This window comes from Bombus huntii, chromosome 16 (assembly GCF_024542735.1).
Source record: "Bombus huntii isolate Logan2020A chromosome 16, iyBomHunt1.1, whole genome shotgun sequence".
Taxonomy (NCBI): domain Eukaryota; kingdom Metazoa; phylum Arthropoda; class Insecta; order Hymenoptera; family Apidae; genus Bombus; species Bombus huntii.
In genome coordinates this window covers 6,931,922-6,946,795 of record NC_066253.1, presented here as the reverse complement: position 1 = coordinate 6,946,795, position 14,874 = coordinate 6,931,922, and the positions used below count along the sequence as shown (strand labels likewise).

Genomic DNA, 14,874 nt, shown 5'->3' with positions numbered 1-14,874 from the left:
ACTTGTGTTGAAGAAATTTTCCTAGATCAAGCAGATGATCACTGCTCTCTTGTGTCGATGCTGTAATCATAATCGATTGATTATTAATTAAGATATTATTTATTTGAGTGCTGCTTTTATTCACCGATAGCGCTGCAATCGGGTTAATTCTAAAGCTGACTTTTCCATAGATTTTTCATAGGGGAATTATAGAGAGAAGCAAAATAACGAAAGCCTCAAATATTTATACAGGTAATATTAAAATTAAGCATTACATTTACTACGTCGCAGGAAAACACTTGTAACTGCTCTGTTATCGCCGTTGATTGGTGGTAATCGCGTGTAACGTTTCAGCGAAATTTTTTTAAGGAGAATCGAAAAGAAATAGTTTTTTAGATCATCCAGCGCTAAATACACAGAGAAGTGTAAAGATAGATTCGACGATCGATTAATTAAGTAAACAGACGAACTTCGGCTTTGAAAGTTGAAACAAGAGTAAGATGATGCTTACGATTGAAACAAGCGAACGCAAGCGGAATGAAAGCAAAACTTTAGAAGAGGTTCGACGTCAACAACGAAATACGAAATACAGAGGAACAAAAAGAGAATTCTGCCTGCTTTGATATCTGTTTAAACGAATTCTAGAACCTTCAACTTCTCTCGTTGAGTTATAATTGAGGAATAAGGGGGAAAAAACAAGGAATGTCACAAAATAGCTTCCTTGAGAAAATGAAGTTTCCATATTTTAGCCCACTAGAAGGTGAACAATATTCGATCAATTTAACTGTATTATTCGTAAAATAAAGTATACGCCTTAATTAGACACGTCACAAAAGAGCATGATTAGTAACCTATTAATTATTTTTATTTGCCTTTCGCTCCAGTATCTACGGTGTATTTAAAATCTTTAACCTTATTTTATGCAGTCCGAGTTCTCACACACAAAGTATGTTACAAAATGTAAAATCACGAGAGATGAACATTCCTTGTTTTTCCTCTTCTTATTCGATGAGACCAATGGAAGATCAGTAAATCCATAGGAACAATCTAGGGAGAAAAATATTTTTTGGCTCGATTCGATGTCCTTCTAATGGTATAATTTAATGCGCAATGAGAAATAAAAATTGAAGTAACTCGTTGAAGAAAAGAGGACGAAAGAGATAAAAAGTTGTATGTGTGTATGTGAGAAAGGAATAAAACGAGCGTGATAGGAAAAAAATATTGTATGATTTTGTTTTTTTTTTTTTTTTCTAAATTGATGATCGTATAATTTCATTTGTTATTATATATGCTTTTTCTTTACTATACATAAATATTGTATATGAATAATAATAATAATTTATGATGGAAGGTGTGAAGAAGATGTTTATTTTTTAATTGTTGGATATTAAATTGAATTTTCTGATTCAATTTCTTGTCACTCCACCAAACTTAATATACTTGGACCTGATTAATTACTATATAAGTGTTATAGACAAAGGTATCTTGAAAGTTAACCAGTCGCAAATATGTAGTATTCGACGACCGGTCGTATATAGACCTTGTCGTACGACTCACCAATGTCGGTCCGATGGAATTCGAACTGGTTTGTTTCTTGTCGCATCGCACGCATGGCGTTCGGACATTTATTCACGCGCGCGAGGGAGGAAAATGCATTTGATGCATATCCGGCAGCGTACTATCGGGTTATGTAGTTGTATGGCTCAGCTGTCTGAGATGATGTGCGACAAAACCCACTAAAACCCTCTCCTCGTTACTGCCGTACGGCAGACTCAATGGCCACCTTCGCAGCACTTGGAACACTTTTCGCACCTTGGGATTTCAGTTTGAACTAAACAGGCCCGTTTATTTGCATCGGACATTAATATTTGTTCTTCCGTTATTATCTCAGGTTTGTATGACACTGTTGTTACTTATTTTAGAAACGCGTATTTACGTTTTTCGTCTTCTCCTTTGACTAATTTGAATTTCCTTTTCTTCTCACTTTCTATCTTTCACTATAATTATTATAGTCGCTTTGAAACAATCCCAAGAATGACTAAATTTACATACTTTTTCAAGAAAAATTTGTCAGACTCCATTTAGAATAATACAAAATAAAATGTTCGAGTTTATCCAGCCTTTGTCCACAATCCCAGTACGTCTCACTTTACCTGACGTCCCAACTCTTTTCCTGAACGAATCGAATATTCCGTGTCCTGTCAGAAGTTGCACGCAGTAGTAACCAATTTCTTACTTTACTTTTCCTAAAGAAGTATGCGACCTTGATAAACCTTCTTGTCCAGTTGTCTCGCTTGTACCGCGTTCCGTTCCTATTGCCATTCATCTTCGACTTCGTTGTCAATTCTATTCCTAATTTCAGACAGGCTGGTTTCTCGATCTTCTGCTTCAGTGTAGAAGAACCGTACCGATGTGCGTTTCTAAATTCTTTCGTAAGCTCGTCTTGCTTCTTTCTTATTTTCGCCTTAATATAAATGGGAATCGGTATCGGTAAAGCCGAGACCATATGACCATTGGAACGACATCTGTTGCGTGATGTCCGTTGTAGAAATATGTACATATTACCGTATATCGAAATGACGCATGTTCCTAGTGAGGGGGCTTCAATGTACGACGATAGTATGTTTCTACAACGAATGTCATACAGCGGACCTCGTTTCAACGCTCGTATGGTCTTGCTCAAAGTACGTATAAACGACGTTCGGGTCTAGCAACCGTTTTATAACAGGCGCTAAACATTAACCAGATCTCGAACACTCGAGAGCGCGATTAGTATATATAATCGTGTTCGAGAGGGTCACACAATAAAACTTGGGGTGTCGCATTTCAAAAACGGTAAAAAGGGTTGAAATCCCTTGTTTATCTCATTTTTCATCTCATTCAGTTATATGTTCGTGATCTTGTTGATACAGAATAATCAACAAAGCTTGTGTGGTTTTAACTGTGCTTATAAATAAGTTATTGGGGAATATACAGGACAAAGCTGAATACATATTTAAAATCGTATAAAATTTAATAGAATTATAAAATATTTCTTTATGTTATTTCATAACTAATTATACACATTGTAATACTATTATACATATTACAGTGTCAAAGGATCGCCGGTAGATGTCCCAGCCTGCGAATCACTTGATAAACTCGAATTTTCATGAATTAACTCCTTAATTAACAAACTTTGAATTTTATTCCTAATTATTAATTTTCGAATAGGATCTAATCGTCTGAGGGACGGTACCAGTGACTTTGCAAAATGCATGTCTTCGTCATCTTGCTCGTGTCTCTCGCATAGGCCGTGTTCGACGAATGCCGGAAGTTTTTTCTTTTCTATCTCTAACATATCTCTTCCAAAGTCAGATAATGTTCTTTTTCTTCCTCTCGAATGGTGGTAGATTGACGTATTATGGAGACGTGGAATTTCGGGGGATTCTTCAAATCTAGAGCTATGAGTATCGAAAGTCTCGAGATGACGCGGTGGCGTTATCCTTTCAGACACTTCCGTTGTATCCGCAACTTCTTGCCCCAAATCTTCAGAGTTCGTGTCCGTTTCGGAATTCAATGTATCCGTGCTGGGTACATTGTCGAAATTGCTCGTCATTTTTGTTAGCACCATAGTGTCTTTTAAAAAAAAGAGCATTTCGAAAAACACCCACTTCCCTTTGTAATCGCTCACAGATATACTAGCAGACTCTCCAGAACGGAGCTTCTTCACTTTTTTCAGTTCTCTTTGGAACTGGTCCCTTAAATTTCGCCATTTCGACTTGGCTTCCACTTCTGAAATAAAATACCCTTTTGTCCATTTCAGACAAATTACCTCTTCGTTTGGAATATGACAAAGTGCTGTTTCAGCCATTGCTATTGAAATATGTCTTGCCATTTGGGCACAGCTTCTAGAGGCTTCTACAGACGAGTCGAATGAGTGGCGTGTGGCCAGAATCAGAAGTAACTACTCGTCTTTTTCCCGTCGCACTTCCGGAAGAAGTATGGGAGAGCGCGATGTCCTCCGTCTTGCACGACCCGTCTGTATGAGCCTTTGAAGCTATAGGAACCAATGTTGACAGTGCGATTAGTATTACACAGTATTAAACAATACTTCGAATTACAATGATATAAAGAGAAATTATTTGGTATTAAGTGAATTATCAAATTACGGAAGAACCGTTGGTAGCAGCGTTGGGGATGAGAGGAAAATCGTCTACTTACATACTTTTTTAACGATATTATGTACATAAAGAAGCAAACATATTTTTAAAATTTTCAAACTATCAGATAAGTACATTTAGACAACTTACTGTCTTTTTTTAATACTACTGCCACATTTTCCCATTCCTTGTCCACTAACACTCGGTTTTTGTAGTTTTCATCCCATCTATTCCATAAAACAGGCCTTTTTTGCACTTCAGAAATCAATAACTGTGCGAAAGTATGCATACTAGACGTCGTGCGTGCGATGCGACAAAGAACAAACTGGTCTGAATCGTCTGAATCTCATACAGCGCAATAGCGCAACCGACAAATACGACCACGGTCGTGAATGCGACGTTGTCGCATTGCACGCGACCGTAGAACGTGCTTCGTTTATGTATTACCGCGTTGGTTGATTGTTCAGACGACAACAATATCTCACCACTGTTAGCTGTACATCAATTAATATGCGATTCAGTTAGTACAGAGCTTTCAGTTACCGAAATTCAATTGCATATGATTTATATTTTATATATACATTAAAAGTCTGATATCTGATAAAATTAACTGCAATATTAAGGTATTTGTAGCACGACAATATCCCTCAAAAGTAAAGCACGCTGAAACTCGAGATCCCTACGCTCCGCGCATGCTTGAGATTCTGCCTCCACGAATAAATTTCTTTGTTGTCTGTACTTTCTTCGTACGCATACCAACAGCCCATTTAAAAAGGGATAGTGCGGCAACTTTGGCGCAATTTCATCGCAACTTAGGGTATAATAGATATACGGCATGTTGGGCATCCAAAATACCGATATAATATACTTCTATACATACAAAACTTTCATTCGAAAACGCTGAGGTCCGAGTTGAATTTTTCTTTAATAAAGATTTTTCTAGCCATTTTACATAACATACTAGCCTTTTAATGACTTCGTAGGAACTATTATACTTCCTATGCGAATTATGTGTTAAAACTATCAATTTTAAAGGTCATTCTATTACCCATAAAAGAACAGCAAAATTTATGTTGCCTACTATAATCTAACTACATACCACTATCTTTGTATCACAATCATGGCATAACATATTCAGGGTCTAGCCAATCTTCATTTAGGCAATGACTATCTATATTAGCAATAATCTTGCAATAAGGCTATAATCTTGTTTTTTCGCACATAAACAAATGATTTTATAAAATTTGAAGTAACTGTTTTGATAAAATAACGTTCAATTCTTCTATTAATCCAAAGTGCGATCGGTTAATAAAATATTTGTAAATATTCGGGATATATCAAGAATCAAAGGTTTTAAAACGCGTGATTTAAAAATTTCATGAGAGAACTTCGTGTTATTTCGTTTAAGATTACTTGTGGTCCTTTTTTGACCTTACGAAATTATGGTACACAAAAACGATATTATCATATATCTAATCAGTGTGAAAAATTAATTGTATATCATTTTATTAATCTAAACAAAACTTATTATTTAAAATAAAATTGCAAATTTTATAAATGAACGAATGCGTAATTAAAAGACATTTATTTTACACAGATATACTAACATAGTTATTAAACATAATAGCTTACTCTTACGAACAAACATATGTTTAGCTATTTGTCTTTTAAAAGAACTACAATTAAAATAATATTTTATATTCCTTGAAGAAAATTTAATATGATCAAACTTTTAGGATTGTATATTAATAATGTACAAATATATATATACACTGTATATACACAAACACAAAATGAAATATTACATTATAAATATTAGTTATTATATGACAAACCAGCAATATAAAATTCCTCATTTATTTTACTGTACACATTTAAAACTACCCTTTTATGACTTAATGTCAAATAATTACTTTTGTGATTTTTGGTTTTTAGTATTTCTTAGATCTTTGCAGACTGCAGATTAAAAATATTTCTTAGATCTGTAAAGCTGTAAAAAATACTTTAAACCTAGAATCTTGTCGAATTTATATATAAGTAAGACTATTTTTCTTTATCCCATTCTTCAGAGACATATCTCAGTAAATCTGTAAGGTTTTCAAATTCAGTTCTACTCTGAGGAGGATCATTTTTTGGTATTTTTGGTAAAATATTTCCAACTTTTAATCGAAATTCTTCGGCAGTTGAAGCTCCAGAAAGCTTCCAAATACCATAAAAAAGTATACCACAACCACCAACTGCCCAAGCAGAACCCCATAATAAAGCTCTTGTAGCAAGTGCTGCTCCGGACTCAGGAAGACCTTTCCCTCCCATAAAACCAATATCAAAATTTTTACTGTCTTTTTTTTTAACTGATGATAAAGCATTGAAAAAACCAGCCATAACAGATATTCCTGCTACTCCAGCCAGGAACAATGTTTCTGAAACATAAATTGATAAAATTGGTAAAAATAAAACTAGGTTATGTATGATATTTCAAACTTTATCACATAAAAATGTAAAATTGTATAAATTTGAAATTGATCTATGTTTGAATTTATTACCAGCGAACTAAACATAAATTTATTCTATACTATTTCGTTAAATTGTAAAAGGTTAATATAAATTTTGTACTTTTCATACATATCTAATAACCTTAAAATAATATAAAATGAAAGAATATAAAAAAATAATACTTTTAAATTGTATTTAAATGTGGATCACGAATCACTTTAACTAAAGAAGTATTAATATTTGAATTATCAAACAATCTAAATTTAAATACATACCATATAATTTATCTTTCTTCTTCTTTGGTACTGTCTCTGACATGATTATTTTTATATCACTTTCTATTTATTGTTGTAACATATCATAATATTGAAATAGTAGAATTAAAAAGGTTTTTCACAAAATTTCAAAGGAAACACAAATTAAACAAGATGCAGAACCGGCACAAAGTTGTTTCTTTACCGGTTACTGCATAAATTATAATTTTTAATAGACATAAATATATTTTGCATTAAATAAATGTATTGCTATTGCATAAAATGCAAAATATACAAATGAAAATTTAGAACCTAAAGAATTAATTAAGTTTAATTTTATCTGAAAGGTCTAGCTAGTTTCTTGGAGCGCTTTGCACTAACAGCACGTAATTGGTGGTATAGTATTTCGTTGTCCATAGTTCATGGATTGAACGATTTTTAAAACTTGCTTATAACTAAAAATCAGGAGGAATATTTAGATAAAACTAATCTTAAATAATTCCTTACGTTTTAAACTTAAGGCCTTAGAAGACAAAAAGTTCTGCCTAGGAGCCGAAAAAATTTGGATCGTTTCATTTTGTCACCTGTAGATTGAACATAAATATTACATACATATACACACTTCAGACGCAAATATTTCAATACAATATCAATTTAAATTTATATTATTTGAAACTAATCCTCTTTTTCTATATGATTATTCAATATCACAATATCACTTATTGGTAGCATGTGAAATTGCATTAAGATTCCTTTAGTTGCTACCCTATAGAAAAATGTCACTTTCTTATCTAATGATTCACAATTTATGGAAGTTTCTTTAAAAAGATGTTTCCTTCTCATTAAGTAAATTGCTACTTACATTACAAAAAAGTTCCATTTGTACAAAATTCGAAATTAAAATAGGAAAAATATGATGGAAGGTAGTGTAATAAAAACTATGTTATATATCGTATAATCGGTGATAAATTTCCGTCTATTTTTAGCAATAATTTCAAGTTAGAGAAATATTTCATGTCAAACCTTATTGACAAGTTATTTTGTTGACTGCTTAAATTGTTTTTTTTAAAGTGCTTTTATGAAATTAATGTTAAATTGATTTTATATATTCTGTAGTGTCTACAACTTCAAGAAAATATAAACTATCTGTATTATAATTATAGCGTTATAATTTAAAGATGAAATGTTGTAAATTAAATATCCAAAGAAATACATTTTTTCCTTGTATACTTGACATTATTTCTATATATTATGTCTGTAATATATTAAATAAAATACTTATATAAATTTGGAGCTGTCTAATATGTATTTTATGTATTTAATATATATGATTTGTATTGATTATATGTTTATGAATTATATTATTATATGTTCATCATTTTTTTAGGTGAATTGAAGGACAATATTGATAAATTAGTTGAAGAACTGCGATTCGTTGTAAAATCTGAGAAAGAAATTGAAGATATTATTCAAGTGTTAGATTCTATTGTGAATGTTAGCAAAACTTCAATTGGAGGTATTAGCTGTTTTTTGTCTTCCAGTTTCAGTTTAGACTTAAATTAATATTTGGAAAATATACTTAAGAATTACTAATTGTTACAAAATATAATATTTATTACTTTTGTTTCAAACTATTATTATAAATTCATGAGAAATGCTATCAACTTTGATATTTTAGTCTATAATTTATACTTCTAATAACAGACAAATTTTATTTGTTTTTAGAAGCTACTGAATTTACAATAGATGATGTTTTCCTAACCTTATTGCGTCATGAATCTAAAGAAATTATTGCAAAGACTGCTAAAGCAATTGCTGAGATTGCTAAAAGTGAAAGGGGAAGAGAAAAATGCACTACCACAGATCTAGTAAATGCATTAATAGATCTATTAAAAGAGGATCGCGTTGATGTATTGACACAGACTTCCAGAGCCTTGGGAAATATTTGTTACGAGAATGGTAGGGAGCTTTAATCCCTAATGATCCAAATTTTGTTCATGTATGTAGTTAACATTAAAACCATCATTATTATAATATATCACTAATAGTAGTAACACGAATGGTTTCTATCTTTTGATTAATTTCTATTGAATATACATTTTTAACTGCATGAAGTATCATTAAAATGATTCGCATAAAAAATAAAGTTCCAGAAATTAAACTTATAGCAACTTACAAGATCAATTTATGAAAATTAAATCTATACAAAAGGAAAAACATGTTATAGGTACTGTTAACAAATAATTAATTTGTATATTAATAAACTAATTTGTAAATTAATATTATAACATCATTATTTTGCATGAAATCTAAGATTATATGGATATTATTATAATAATATTGACAAAATTATTATAGAAAATGGTAAAAAGTTTGTTGAGGACAAAAATGGGTTGATATCAATTTTGGCAGTATTGGAGAAAAGTATTACGTTGGAAAATGTAGAAGGTGCACCATTTCTTCGCAATGTTGCTGCAGGACTTTTGCTAAACTTTCTTATTGACCGACCGTCTCTTCATACAGAGGTATAATATTTTTATTAATATTTCTCTTGTTTGCTATATCGTTTCACGATTGTAGCTGTATTAGTATAATTGTCAAACAGTTTACCTTACATGCTCTCTGTATATTATATAGAATATAAAATTTTCATTTAGAATAATTTTATTTAAATACTAATCTTTCTTTATTTTCTTCTTAGGCACTGAAACAAGAAGTAGTGCCAATTATCTGCAGTATTCTGGAAATCGATGGAATTACAGGGGGAGAGGCTGCAATGCATTCTCTTTTGATACTAGGAATACTGAATGATGCTAACATAATATTTTTAGATGAAAGGGTTATGAAAATTTTAATAAATATCTTATCCACTGATACATCATCAGAACTTTCTGAAATGTGTTTAGAACTTCTTCATGGACAAGCAGAAGATGGTATCATTTTATATACGTTTAATTTAGTTATTTATAATAATAATGTAAAATGTTGACTAGTATTAATTCATATTGATATTTTAGAGAATGCCAAATTGATCCTTGCTAAAGCAGGTGTTTGTGAGTTACTGTTAAAGTTATTGGAAAAACATAGTCCATACTGTACAGATGAAGAAACAAGATCTGTGTTGAAGATCGCTTGCAACTTAATTGTTCTTATATTAACTGGAGGTATGTTAACCAAAAGGGAAGTAATAGGTACTTTAACTGTACTTTATAAGTATATTATGTGTAACGTAATATTTTAGATGACAGTATGAATTATCTATATGATGAAAGTAATGGTGTTGCATATAAAAAGCTAATTGAATGGCTCGAAAGCGAAGATAAAGATTTACAAATTACAGCCGTCTTAGCAATGGGCAATTTTGCGCGTACCGATGCCCATTGCAAACTCATGGTTACGCAAGGTGTTCATTGCAACCTTCTGAAACTGCTACAGAAAAATAATACAGATATAGCTGATATAAGATTTCAACATGCACTACTCAGCGCTTTGAGAAATCTTGTTATTCCCGCGGATAATAAACCTGTAATATTAAAAGATGGGTTAATAAACATTTTGTATTCTATGCTGAATGTTTCATCTTATCCAGTTGTATTTAAGCTACTGGGCACTTTAAGGATTGTTATTGATGGCCAAAGTATGTTAACAGTAGTTCTCATGAACATTTTTTTAAATACATAGAAAAAATATATATTTTGATAAAATTAACAGATAAGTAAAAGATGCAAAGAATAGGCAGTTTACTTATTATTACAGGTGAGGCTGCCATAGAATTAGGAAAAAGGGATGGTTTAATAAAGAAAGTTGTTAATTGGTGCGAAGTCGAGGAACATCCTGGAGTTCAAGGCGAAGCAAATCGTTTAATTGCTTGGCTAATTAATAATAGCAGGTCGGTTAGGTTTAATAAATACATATTTGTAAAATTTACATATCTTATACATAAAGTTTATATATATTATATGTATGTATAATTATTAATATTTATGTTTTTCATCATTAGAAATAGAGAAATAGCACTTCTAGTAATGGAACATGGAGCTGTGAAGCACCTAGTCAAAATGTTAACGACACCACACGTTTTAATGCTAAATGAAGCTTTAATTAGCTTGATGATATTGACTACAACTTCCCTGATCGAATGTGAAAATCTTCTTCTTGAGGCTGATATAGGAGAAAAACTTTGCACACTTTTTACTACTTTAAACAGTTTGGAAGTACCAATTTTGCATAATGTTTTAAGTCTAATAGAAAATATTCTTAATTTAGGTATTATTGAAATACAATATGAAATTTAATCATATAATTGAAGACGCGAAGAACTGATGAAATTTTGCTAAGGTTTCTCTTAAATTTAAATTTCAGATGCCTTAAGAGAACATCTGGGAAAAACTGAATTGATAACATTATGTCAAGGAATAAATCTAATCAAAGAAGAACCAAAACTTAATGAAAAATTGAAAAAAATTTGCGATAAAATTGTGTAATTAAGTAATTAAAGAAAGGGATATTGAAAACGTACAATCATATATATGATACAAACATCAAAAATATGTTTTTTGTTCCTGTTTAATGATTAAAGCGATGCCAATATAACGTATGCTGTTTATGAGCATATAGATCAATTCCCAATTTATATTTAATGTTGAAAAATTATAAGATGTCAAAATTTTTATTATGTATGTGAGTGTATGTGCGTGTGCGTGAGCAACCAAAAATTGTGAAAAGTAATAATAACAATCATATATGTGTAATATGGGAAGTTAGTCTTAAATTATTTTAAAAAATTAACTTTGCTATTAGTTGTAATGTGAAAAATATTCATTAGTATATCAGCTAGTTTATAAAATAACTAACATAAATATTATTAATTGTTTGGTACACGTGGATTATTTCTTATTTAACTTAAATGTGATAATTTTCTTGTTAGAAAGAAAGAAAGAAGAAAAGAAATACTACAAGTTTTCAAACGTATATATCGATGTACATAGTTTTAAGAAATTGACCAAACAATATATTTTATGTGATTAATTAATAATAAATCTACAGACCACAATTTCTGATAACTATGTACTTTATTATAACCTTTACTGATTTGTTAAACATATTTCTTCTATACGCAATTATATTTATCTGCTCTGAAATTATTATAGTTTGTTGACCGATACAAATTTCCCGCCATACAATATTTCAATTTTGCGCGCGGCTTCGAACGAATGAGGAGCTGTTCTGCTCTAGCCAATCAGGAATCAGCTAGCTGAAGTTTTGGCGCGGAAAGTAATTATACTGTTGAAAAACGGTGTCAAGATGTATCGTCCTTTGACGTGCGTGATTTCAATTACGTAGTGTTCCTGTTATTATTCCATTGTTTTCCATTAATATTTATCAGATTTGTGTAAACAATACATTCTTATATAGTAAAAGTTCTATAGCGAAATTTATATCGCTAGAATTTGGGTGTAATTATTGCTTTATTTTGATACAATTGGCTGAGTTTTATACATTTATTCTAAAGTTTTGGGTATTTTTTGTGTAGATTATTGGTTGATTACGAAGATGACTTTGAAAGGGGAGAGACGTATAATGTGGCAAACAACGATGATAATTCGACATTTAATGCGAAACGTTTGGTAAGGTTTGATTTATTTTAACGAAAATAGACGTAAATATATATATGTTTATATTCTTTTTTAATTAATTCACGTGTGATAGGTATCCAATTAATACGCAATATGATTAAATTATAAATAACTATATATATAGTTTATTAACAGTGAACAACATAGGTTCATTCAGTTTTTATTATATTTACAGTAGAAATCGAAGTAACTTTTATATTTTGGCATATTTCGATCATGAATTCTTTATATAAATATCGTTGTTAAATCTGTATGGACACCTTTTATTATTTTTGTAAAAGATGAACAACGCGATCAGGTATGTTTCGATTCAGAGTTAGGTGTGACTTGTATGTGTGTTGTCATGACCGTCTCCGGCATATTTACCTAACGAATTTGATTTCTTGTAAGCATTCTTAAATTTTTACACAGGCCTTGCTATCTGTTATGTAGTAGAAAGTTTCTACTAGTTACTATTAGTTATGCTCTTGCACGGGCACGGTAAATGGATTGCAAACTTTCTTAGTGTTAAGGAATGATAAAGCGGTAAAGTTTTGCTCCATCAACCCCCCAGTAGATGGTGCTTTATCAACCTGTTCCCAGGTGAACGTTCGCAGGACGCGTGCGCGTCGACCTATCACTTTGGTCGTGCGGTGCTTAAGCTTTCGTTGTCAGTAGTGGTGCGGCGGCCACAGTGAGGGCTGGTTCTTTTCGTTCTATCCCGGACAACAATACCGGTAAGCGCCTTTTCATTCTCTTTCAGATTTCCGATTCGTCCTGTAGCCGCTTCGCTACACGCTCTTAACGTGCATTCTCTAATTTTTCTTTTCATCATTCACGTTTACAGTTTCCAAACTGTAATAAAATGTCGAAACTTTGGCGGGATAAGGATGCTGCGTGCAATTGTTATGTTGAGGAATTCAGGATTGCTCTTTTTTTTGAGGCCCTCTTGGCTCAATAAACACCCCCCACCGCCATTTTGACTCGTCCTTACCGATCGATAGGAAGAAGATAATCGGCGGTATTACCGACACGATGATTGTTTCTTCCCCGCGACGAATTAAAAAAATAATTATCACCTATCGATGGACAGGTGGCGCTTAGGTTTTTTCGTCGTAAGTTGCATCGTCTCAACGTTTCTCCCTCGCGGTCTTATCTAAGATTTAAGTAGGATCTCCTTTGAGTTTTTTCCTTTTAATTACGCGATCAACTTTGGAGATATTAGCTGCTTAATACGTTGAATATTAGAATATTTGAATTGCGTAGAATCTCTGTTATTCTGGGAGATATGTTTTACTTAATCTTGCGAACAGACGGTTTTTAAGTATTTTTTTCTAATGTTCTATGTTATGTTATTAAATTTCACATTGTATAATGTTAATAGAAGATTTTTTAGATAATCCTTCGATATTAGTTCCAACACAATGAATTTTTACTATAATTGAGATTGGAAATTTGTAGTTCGAGAAAATTTTGACGAGAAGTTATTAAACTTAAGAATTTTTTTGGGAGGGAAATCTTTGCGTTTTTTTTTTCGGCGTAATATTCATACTTAATGGGTTTGGCTTCTATATCTTTCTTATTGATTTTAATACATATATAGAACTAATTTGCTTATTAATGTGGGCTATTTTAGCAAAAAGGTAAGTTTCAGGTTCGTGCAAAGTATAAAAATGTCTTACGCTTCCAATAGCTTCTCTTTTGTATATAGTAATTCTCTGTGACTAAATAATAATGTATAATGACGAGTATTATGCAGAGTAATCAATTTTATATTACAATCTATTAGAAGGTAGTATTTTAACCTGGTGCTTTTTGATAGCTATCGTTCTATCTATTAATATTTCAAATTATTTTTTAATTATTAATCATTATATGTAAATTTATTATCTATTATCTCCCATACATATGTACAGTATTATTGTATTTTTACATTATACATTATATTATTGTATTTTTGAAGTTACACACCGGTGGTAATGTAAATACAAGTTGTTTAGAATGTTACACGCGATTATTTTTAAATTTTGTTCCCTCTTGTTTGTCTCTTCAAGCTGTTTTTGAAAAAGGAGCAAGACATACTTGTCGTCGCTACTTTACGCCATACACAAACGCATCTTTTTTATTAAACAACAGTATAATTAACTTTTCTATTATAGTAATTACAAGTTCGAATTTATTCACTAGATTATAAAAAATATATGTAATATATATATATTACAAATAAAAAAATGTATGCAATATATATTACATGCATTTTTTATAATAATTATTAATTTAGTATTATATAATATTAAGTCAATATAATATTACTATTAGTAATTATATTTTTGATAATATATGTGTATTATAAAAAATTACTTATAATATATGTGTGTGTATGTATCATTG

The 14,874-nt window shown here is 31.1% G+C and overlaps 4 protein-coding genes across 23 annotated transcripts in view; 2 read left to right on the top strand and 2 right to left on the bottom strand.

Annotated features, from left to right (window-relative positions):
- Positions 1-1,208: 1,208 nt before the first annotated feature.
- On the bottom strand, positions 1,209-5,572 carry LOC126874255 (uncharacterized). 2 transcript variants are annotated; one of them, XM_050636047.1, is made up of 2 exons: positions 4,272-5,572; positions 1,209-3,753 (listed from the first exon to the last, which is right to left on the bottom strand). In XM_050636047.1, exons 1-2 carry the CDS (start codon positions 4,408-4,410, stop codon positions 3,065-3,067), a joined length of 828 nt encoding a protein of 275 aa, XP_050492004.1. In that variant the 5' UTR covers positions 4,411-5,572; the 3' UTR covers positions 1,209-3,064. The 2 variants fall into 2 exon arrangements, with proteins under 2 accessions (XP_050492004.1, XP_050492005.1); XM_050636048.1 differs by having other exon boundaries at positions 1,209-4,018; positions 4,272-4,415.
- A 119-nt stretch (positions 5,573-5,691) lies between these two features.
- On the bottom strand, positions 5,692-7,864 carry LOC126874260 (transmembrane protein 242). Of its 3 annotated transcripts, XM_050636055.1 has the most exons (3): positions 7,731-7,864; positions 7,376-7,452; positions 5,692-6,541 (listed from the first exon to the last, which is right to left on the bottom strand). In XM_050636055.1, the coding sequence occupies exon 3, from the start codon at positions 6,501-6,503 to the stop codon at positions 6,165-6,167; it is 339 nt and encodes a 112-aa protein (XP_050492012.1). In that variant the 5' UTR covers positions 6,504-6,541; positions 7,376-7,452; positions 7,731-7,864; the 3' UTR covers positions 5,692-6,164. The 3 variants fall into 3 exon arrangements, with proteins under 3 accessions (XP_050492012.1, XP_050492011.1, XP_050492013.1); XM_050636054.1 differs by lacking the exons at positions 7,376-7,452; positions 7,731-7,864 and adding an exon at positions 6,890-7,264; XM_050636056.1 differs by lacking the exons at positions 7,376-7,452; positions 7,731-7,864 and adding an exon at positions 6,797-6,876.
- On the top strand, positions 7,647-11,921 carry LOC126874239 (GTPase-GDP dissociation stimulator vimar). The gene is made up of 10 exons (XM_050636014.1): positions 7,647-7,791; positions 8,256-8,384; positions 8,594-8,827; positions 9,227-9,393; positions 9,570-9,801; positions 9,886-10,032; positions 10,110-10,505; positions 10,625-10,757; positions 10,869-11,134; positions 11,231-11,921. Exons 1-10 carry the CDS (start codon positions 7,782-7,784, stop codon positions 11,350-11,352), a joined length of 1,836 nt encoding a protein of 611 aa, XP_050491971.1. The 5' UTR covers positions 7,647-7,781; the 3' UTR covers positions 11,353-11,921.
- A 1,150-nt stretch (positions 11,922-13,071) lies between these two features.
- The window catches only part of LOC126874694 (protein qui-1-like), an 89,236-nt gene continuing 87,433 nt past the window's right edge, over positions 13,072-14,874 (top strand). For all 17 annotated transcript variants that reach the window (XM_050637015.1, XM_050637023.1, XM_050637021.1 and 14 more), the window contains exon 1: positions 13,072-13,220. The gene's annotated coding sequence lies outside the window, so the exon portion shown is untranslated. The remainder of the gene's footprint in view (positions 13,221-14,874) is intronic.

Excerpts from the sequence above, each read along its gene's own strand:
- LOC126874255 (XM_050636047.1), bottom strand. The coding sequence starts at position 4,410 with ATGCATACTTTCGCACAGTTATTGATTTCTGAAGTGCAAAAAAGGCCT. Across the intron at positions 3,754-4,271 it reads AGTAGTATTAAAAAAAGACA|AAGTGGAAGCCAAGTCGAAA; the intron begins GTAAGTTGTCTA and ends ATTTTATTTCAG.
- LOC126874260 (XM_050636054.1), bottom strand. The coding sequence starts at position 6,932 with ATGTCAGAGACAGTACCAAAGAAGAAGAAAGATAAATTATATG. Across the intron at positions 6,542-6,889 it reads GAAGAAAGATAAATTATATG|AAACATTGTTCCTGGCTGGA; the intron begins GTATGTATTTAA and ends TTTATGTTTCAG.
- LOC126874239 (XM_050636014.1), top strand. Across the intron at positions 8,385-8,593 it reads TAGCAAAACTTCAATTGGAG|AAGCTACTGAATTTACAATA; the intron begins GTATTAGCTGTT and ends ATTTGTTTTTAG. Across the intron at positions 9,802-9,885 it reads TCATGGACAAGCAGAAGATG|AGAATGCCAAATTGATCCTT; the intron begins GTATCATTTTAT and ends TTGATATTTTAG.